Source organism: Dromaius novaehollandiae, unplaced genomic scaffold (assembly GCF_036370855.1).
Source record: "Dromaius novaehollandiae isolate bDroNov1 unplaced genomic scaffold, bDroNov1.hap1 HAP1_SCAFFOLD_36, whole genome shotgun sequence".
In the NCBI taxonomy this organism is placed as follows: domain Eukaryota; kingdom Metazoa; phylum Chordata; class Aves; order Casuariiformes; family Dromaiidae; genus Dromaius; species Dromaius novaehollandiae.
Window position 1 is genome coordinate 3,387,886 of NW_026991446.1, and position 8,146 is coordinate 3,396,031.

The 8,146-nt window shown below is 50.6% G+C and overlaps 1 protein-coding gene across 1 annotated transcript; it reads right to left on the reverse strand.

Moving 5' to 3' along the window:
* Positions 1-7,220: 7,220 nt before the first annotated feature.
* On the reverse strand, positions 7,221-7,739 carry LOC135326584 (olfactory receptor 14A16-like; the record flags this gene model as incomplete). Its single annotated transcript, XM_064504394.1, has 1 exon — positions 7,221-7,739. A coding segment is annotated over exon 1 (519 nt), but the record flags the coding sequence as incomplete, so codon positions are not given.
* Positions 7,740-8,146: the final 407 nt, after the last annotated feature.

Here is an 8,146-nt window from a genome sequence, read left to right on the forward strand (position 1 = left end):
CAATAGTGTTGAGGACCCAAAACTGCAGAGGGGCCCAACATATGCTTGAAGGATTCATCTGCATTCAGAGGCATCTAGACAGGCAGGAGTGGGCTGTCAGGAACCTCATAAAATTCAACAAGGACGAATGCCAGGCCTTGCACCTCAGATAAACCAACACTCCACAGTGTTATAGGATGGGGCCTGAGGGCCTGGGGAGCAGCTCCGTGGAAAAGGACCTGAGGGTCCTGGGGGACAGGAGGCAAAACATGAGCCAGCAGTGGTCTCTGGCAGCACAGAAGGCCAGAAGCATCGTGGGCTGTCTGACCAGGAGCACAGCCAGGAGGTCGAGGGAAATGATGATTGCCTTCTACTCAGTATTCATTAGACCACATCTAGAACACTGCATCCAGTGTTGAGTTCCCAAGGACGTTCCGTGAGGACGGCCTGAGATGGAGATGGCCAAAGGCACAGGGCTGAAAGCTTCTAACAGAGCTAGGTGTTTGTCCTCTTGGCTATGGCTGGTGTCTCTGCCACCGAGGCCCACGAGAAAATGCCATTCCTTAAAGCACTGTGGCCTTGCTGCCTCCTTATCCCTTGGGAGCCCAAGGGGAGCTGTATCATGGTTCTGCACTCAGCATTGTGCACCCCCACCTGCACACTGTCCCCAGGACAAGCCCTGAGCAATGCATGATGGAAAGGATCATCCAACTCAGGGGCTGTGTGTCCATGCCTGGTCGCTCTGCTTGATAACACACATCAAGGTTGACTTGGCATCACAGCCACCTGCACATTGCCTTTGCCTACCTGCAATCAGGGCCTCCAACTTTCTGCTCTAATCAGCCCCTGGGGAGATGTTGTTGGTAATGGTCCTCCTCAGTGGGACCTGTTAACACTCCAAGAAACTTGGGATTTGCTTCTGACTTTAACTTCTGGAGAGGTTTGTTGAGTTTCTTCTCAGCATCTGCAGTTTGTAGGTTCAGCAGCAGATACACCTGAGGGGTCATTAAAATGCCAAAACCTCTAAGGAGCCATGTCTCTCTCCATAATTTTCTTCAGTTCTTCAAGTCTTGTGTGGCTAATTGGGAAGCTTTCAGGAGAGTATGGAAATTAGGCAGATTTCAGTGAGCACCTGAAGAAGAAAGATGTCTGCTTCTGAAGCTTTCTTTATTCTTCAGTTTTCAGAATAAGTGATACCCACATTCTCCAACTGAGATTGATCCAGAGTGTCTCCTAATGAACTCTGGACATGTAGGACAAGCAGTATTTTTGATAGGACACATGTATGGACAACCTTCCTCCCCAGCTCCCCAGCCCTGCCACTTCCCTCATCAGCCGCTGGGGACTTAGAGCACTCTGGTAAAAATCTAGAGGTTTTTCCTCTCAAGTCTCTAGCTGAAGGTAACAGCTCATGTGCACCAATCCCCACCTGCTTTCCTTAGAGAACTAGCTGCAAACAGACACAGAAGGATTTGTCTTAATTGCAATGAAACCATGATAAAATTTGAAACAGTTTAATAAAAGATAAAAGACACTCCTCAACTGCATGTTAAGTCCAAGCTGCCTTCAGTGAGGCCCACTTCCCACAAGACATAACCTTCCTTGAAATGTTTTCAGCAGATAGATAGGAAAGGACAGACAAGAAACAGAACAAAGGAGCTGGCTAAAGAGACAGCGAGACTGCTGAAAGATGAGGCAAGCTTCAGACTCCCAGAAGCTCAGAGCAGCAACTGGAGAGCTGAGAGGCATCTGAATGGTAAAGAGCAAGGGGAGGAGGACAACTGGAAAACTATGGAAAGTGCATATGCCCAAATTGTCTGATGCAAGGATGACTTTAGAAATGATGAAGTTAATCAGGACATGTGGAAATATGTGAAAGACTAGTGAGATTAAATCCACAGCAGAACAGACAGAGCAGTGGTAAGGCAAGTTAAGGGGCAGATCAATATTACTTCTCTCCAGCTTAATACCCTTCCTGAAGATTTCCACTCTTTCATCATAGCAAAACATTGACATTAAAATTAGCCAATCATTTGAGCTGATGAAAGTGTGTTCTTATTTTTGAAATGTTGAAAACAGTTCTTTACCTTTTTCAGGCCGAGCTCAGGTGTCCAACCACAAGCACCCAGTGGCACTTGGGAGAGGCCCCGGTGTCTCTGAGGCACCTGCCTGGGCCTGGCAGCTCTCACAGGGGACCTGTGGGAGACCGGAGCCTCTTGGAGCTGCAGAGGGAGGCTGGGCAGAGGGGACCAGGGCACCTGCAATGGCACCAGCCATCCATGACTCTGTGACTGCATCCCAGCCCAGCTCTGAAAATCTTTTTCCTTTCATACGAAAAGATAATGCATAATCACTCCAAAAGACTAGTATACTAAAAGAAAACAAAGCAAGAACAATAAGAACAGAAATAATTTAAAATCTGGAAAATCCAACAAAACGCTTACATCTTTTTCTTAATTTCTTTCTTGTTTCATTTTTAATGTCATTTTCTATACATTTCTGTTATAATCAGGCCTACACCATTAAACAAGCTATTTTTGTGTCTCACAGAGAGGCCAGTGCCCCAAAACCACCCCCTGCCCATGGCTCTCCATGCCACCCCTCACTCTTTGCACAGAGCAAGTCACACTGTGGTGTCCAGCTCTCTCAACTGATAGAAGAAAGCAGGCAGACCAGCTTCAAGGAAATGCTCTGTTTTTAGATTGGCAACATACCTGTGTTACAGTGGTGTTTTAAAGGAGTCCTGAAAACCTCTCGCCACACTCCCTTTTCCTTTCCTGCATGGTCAGTGAAGTGTGACTTCATTTTAGGGGACAACAGGGAGGAGGCTGATCTCACCCCATGCCAGACCCCATCAGTGCAGATGTCTCTGTCTAATCCAGTTGTCTGGACTTCCCTTTCTAGTCAATGGAGGGAAAACAGTTGTCTCAATTAATTTCTTTTGAGATGCATTTCCTAATGACAAGCTAAGGCCCTGTAGGAGACAGATCAAAAATATCCAGCACCACACGGCAACACAGCTACAGGGCATCTCAGGCAGCAGTAGCCTCTCTATGTGGCTAAATGAATCAAGCCCAAAAAGTAGATACTAGTCATAAGTTGAAATCTTCTCAAAAAATAACTCAATGAAATAATTGACAAGAAATCCTCCTTTCCAAAACTTCTTACATATTTTACAAATGCCAAATATTTTTTTCTTTCTTATTAATTAGCAGCAACATATTCATGCACTAGAGTCTGTTTGTGCAAGTGTAAATACATATATATACACATTATTCATCAAAATACATTTGCTACCAGCACTCTGAATGGAGAAACTATGTTCTAAGGAACTACTTTATTTAAATTGATGTTTCAGATCTCTTCTTCTGCTTCTCTCTCCTTTCTTCTTCCTCTGCCTCTTCTCTCTTTACAGAGCTCTCCAGGGAATGGTTCACTGAATCACAGCCCTTGGGGTGGACGAGACCTCTGGACATCATCTAGTCCCAACTCTCCTGGTCAATGCAGAGGGAACTAGATGAGGTTGCTCCCCCTAGTTATGCATTGTCCACAAAGGTGCTGCGAATGCGCTCCATCTCATGGTCCAGGCCATTAATAAAGGTGTTAAATAGTCCTGCCCCACATGTTGATAACTGAGGAATGCCATGAGGAACTGGCTGCCACTTGGAACTTGTACCACTGAGCACAACGTTTCAGCCTGATGGTGCAGCCAGTCTTCCACCTTCCCTGTGGTCCATTGATGCAGGGCAGATCTCAACAATCTGGCTATAAGGAGACTACAAGGGACTGTGTCAAAGGCACCACTAAAGAGACGGTACACAAAATCCCCTGCTTTCCCCTTGCGCACAAAGCCATTCATCTGATGGTAGAAGGCAATCAGATTGGTCAGGCATGGTTTCCATTTCCCCTTGCTCAACCCATGCAGCCTCTTCCAACCCTTCTCCTTCATATGCTTGGAGATGATTTCCAGGAGGATTTGCTCCATTTCCTTGCCAGGGACTGAGAGGAAGATGACCAGCCTGTGTCGTTTCCCAGATCCTCCCTCTTGCCCTTCTGGAAAATGGGTGTGATGTCTGCCTTTTCCCAGTCATCAGGAACCTCCATGATCACCCTGACATTTCATAGACAATTGGGAGCAGTGTTGCAGTGACTCCAGACACTTCTCCCTGTACCCTGGGGCGCTTGCCATCTGGTGCCATGGACTTGTGTGTGCCCACTGGGCAAAAGTCCTCCCCAGCTGCATCTTCCTCTACCATGGGAGAGGCTTTGTTAATACAGACGATGCCAAAGGACTTGGGGACCAGGGAGGCCTGGCAGTGGACACCACCAGTAAAAGACAAGGTAAAAGAGGCAATGAGCTCCTCAGCCTTTCCCCTGTCTTTGTCACTATGTCCCCTACCCACTGAGCAGGGAGACCACATTTTCCTTGACTCGCTGTCTTGTGCTGCCAGCATCCTTACAGAAGCCCTTCTGGTTGCCCTCTCCATTTCTTGTTAGCTCCAGCTCCAGCTCCAGCTCCAGCTCCAGCTGAGCTTTCCCTTGCCTAACTCCATCCCTTCCACCACAGCAATGTCTGTGTCTTCTTCCTGGGTAACCCATTCCCCTTCCAACCCTCTGTGCACTTCCTTCTGCCTTTTCAAGTCCCTCCTCATCCGTGCCAGCCTCAGGCAGGAGCGTTCCTGAGAACTCTTCTGCAGTCTCCTGCACTGGAGAACGTGTGGAGATATAACATTACCCAGGGCAGAGCCTGTGGGCTGATGCCAGGGCAGAGTTCAGAGCAGCAGGCATGAGAAGAGAAGACCTCCAGCAGCTCCCCTTCACACCTGGGCAGGGAGTAATGCACCCGGCAGTGCTCCTGAAAGAGGACGGTGACACGGGACGAGCGGCACTGTGAGCTGCAGTGCTGGGCACTGACCACCTGTGCCGGGTCTGGGAGTCCTGGCAGGCAGTGCTGGTGGCTGTAGCCCTTGAGAAACCCCTGACCCTGCTAGCAGCAGTGAGTCCCCTCCATGACCATTTGGAGTTTCTGGAGTGTCGTGGCTCCCATCTGCACCTCATCCCTGCACTGGCCCAGCCCTGCTGCCCTGCATTTGGCCTCACAGCTCCACTGTGCAGGCGCCCCATAGGACAAGGTGCATTCTGGGGTGGGGAATATCCCCCCAGCATGGTCCTCATGACAGCCCTTGGTGCCTCCTCCCCCACGGCCCTTCTGCTGGCAGCCTCCCACCAGTCCCTAGCCCCTGCCCAGCCCTCATCCTGTCTCCCCAGGTTAGCAGAAGGCCATGTTCTGGGGTCTGCTGGGGTCTGGGCCCAGGGAGAGAGGTCAGGCAGGGTGGCCATTCCCCCCATACAGGTGCTGAGCCCAGCAGGCAGATGGAGCTGGTCATATTCAAAGATCAGCCCTCACCAGCACCATGGGGAATGGCCAGTGCTGGAAATGGCTGGTAGCATGGACTGGGTGTGTGAGGAGTTTCCTGGGACAGCTTCTCATCTCTGTTCATGCAACAACAAGCTCTGCTGCATCTTTGCACGAAGGCACCCTGCTTGAGGGCTCCCATGGGAGGAGGATGGTCTACAGGCCCAATAGACAGGCCCAGGACCTTCTCTGCAAGCCCTCTGCCAGTCCTGGAGAGGGTCCAGGAAAGGGCTTGTCCTCGCAGGGCTCACAGCTGGATGCACAGTCCTCCAGATGGGCAAGGAGCCCTTTCTGGATGTGACTTCTCAGGTAATGGCCAGCTTGCAGGGTGGGGGAGATTGTCTCAAGGACATGAGCTGGGGACAGGGCCTGAGGGACAGCAGCAAACTGATATGGCTCCTGGGTCCTGCTTCCTTCGACGCAAGCTCTCACAAAGGGTCCCAGCCTTCTTTTTGGTGCCTCCTGTCAGGAGGGACGATGCCACTATGAGCTGGGAGGCTGTGGAGCATTAATCCTCCTTCAGCCACTTCCCAGGCCATGTGGAGGGCCAGGACGGCAAGGACTTCTGCCTCTGCACCATGAGCTCGCTTTAGTGTACCCACACTCTGAGCATTGTCTTGGATTATATGTCAGCATTTTTCTCTCCAAGACCCTTTCAAGCCCAGTTCCACTTCCTTCTCGTCTCTCCCAGTCACTCCTCTGATCTCGCTGGCCATTCCCACACCCCTCCCCTGTTTTCCCTGCACGACTCCGAGCTAACAGTGCTGCTCTGCAAAGCAAGTGGACTATGAGGCCATGGGGCCACAGGGTGACTCTGCACTGGCCATGACGATCAGGGTGGGAATCAGACCTAACCAAATGGGGATCATGGCTTCTAATCCCTGCAGGGGACTGCAGATGTGGCAAGTATTCGGAGGGACTATGGAGCATTTCCAAGGGTGCTAGTTGTGTCCAGCTGTGCCTCTAGATCCTGGCCCTGGTATTTCACAGAGGGTGACAAAGAGGGCTCTCCAGTCTCCCTTCCCCATGACAGCTGGGTCCCTACTGCCTCTCCTGGGATTGTAGAGGCCTCCTTTGTCCATGGAAACCTGTCTTTAGCACTTTACCTTTGGGTGACTCGATGTTGGAGGATCTCTCCCTTTGTGAGGCTCCCCTCACTGCCCACGCGAGGCACACACTGTTCCAGGAGATCCCCTGGGCTCTCCTGGCACCTCCAGATTCCCCTCCAGAAGGACAGGCATCAGACACTGGGCTTTAACATGTGACAGCTCTGGGTATGCAAATTCATGACCATTCATCCCCTCTGCTGTCACTGGACACTGATGGGGGAGTCCTAAATTCAGCCCTTAGTCTCTAAGAGATGATTACATGATTATGATCTTTTTGTTCCTGAACCCATGGAGAACCCTGCACAGTAGGCCATTCTGGGCTGCAATTCCTTGGGCCTATGCTTGACACTAGCTTTGGAAGAAGAGCCAGCCTTCAAGCACTGCACCAGGAAGAACCTACTTTATTACAGAGATACTGTGAGGGAGTCAGCTCTGACCCAGTGTTGGACACAATGTTGTGTGGGCACCAGGTGAGACAGAGCAGTGTCAGTAAAAGTGGAATGAATCCAAGCACTTGTGCCACAACATAGTAACAAATATTACTACTAATAGTAATAATGGTCATAGTAAAAATAAAGTGAATAAACAATGCTCAGTCCTGGTATGGGATACTGTGGAAGTCATTTGTGGAGAGCAATGGCAATGTTACCACTGCTAAAAAATGTCCATGAAATCACTTTCCGCAGGGCATCCTTGAGCTCCTTGTTCCTCATGCTGTAGATGAGGGGGTTCACTGCCGGAGGCACCACCGCGTACAGAACAGCCACCACCAGATCCAGAGATGGGGAGGAGAGGGAGGGGGGCTTCAGGTAGGCAAAAAATGAGGTGCTGACGAACAGGGAGACGACAGCCAGGTGCGGGAGGCACATGGAAAAGGCTTTGTGCCGGCCCTGCTCAGAGGGGATCCTCAGCACAGCAGTGAAGATCTGCACGTAGGACACCACAATGAAAATGAAACACCCAAAGAATAAACAGGCACCAACCACAAGAACCCCCAGTTCCCTGAGGTAGGAGTCTGAGCAGGAGAGCTTGAGGATCTGGGGGATTTCACAGAAGAACTGGTCCACTGTGTTGCCTTGGCAGAGTGGTATTGAAAATGTGTTCCCAGTGTGTAGGAGAGCATAGAGAAAACCACTGGCCCAGGCAGCTGCTGCCATTTTGACACAAGCTCTGCTGCCCATGAGGGTCCCGTAGTGCAGGGGTTGGCAGATGGCAACATAGCGGTCATAGGCCATGACTGTGAGGAGAGAAAACTCTGCGGAAAACAGGAATGCAACCAGGAAGACCTGGGCAGCACATCCTGAGTAGGAAATAGCCCTGGTATTCCACAGGGAATTGGCCATGGATTTGGGGACAGTGGAGGAGATGGTGCCGAGGTCGAGGATGGAGAGGTTGAAGAGGAAGAAGTACATGGGGGTGTGGAGGTGGTGGTTGCAGGCTACAGCTGTGATGATGAGGCCATTGCCGAGGAGGGCTGCCAGGTAGATGCCCAGGAAGAGTGAGAAGTGCAAGAGCTGCAGCTCCCGTGTATCTGCAAATGCCAGGAGGAGGAACTCATTGAGGGAGCTGCTGTTGGACATTTTGCTATCTCTGGGCATGGGGGACTGTCCAAAGGGGAAAAGACATTTAGAACTTAGGAGAC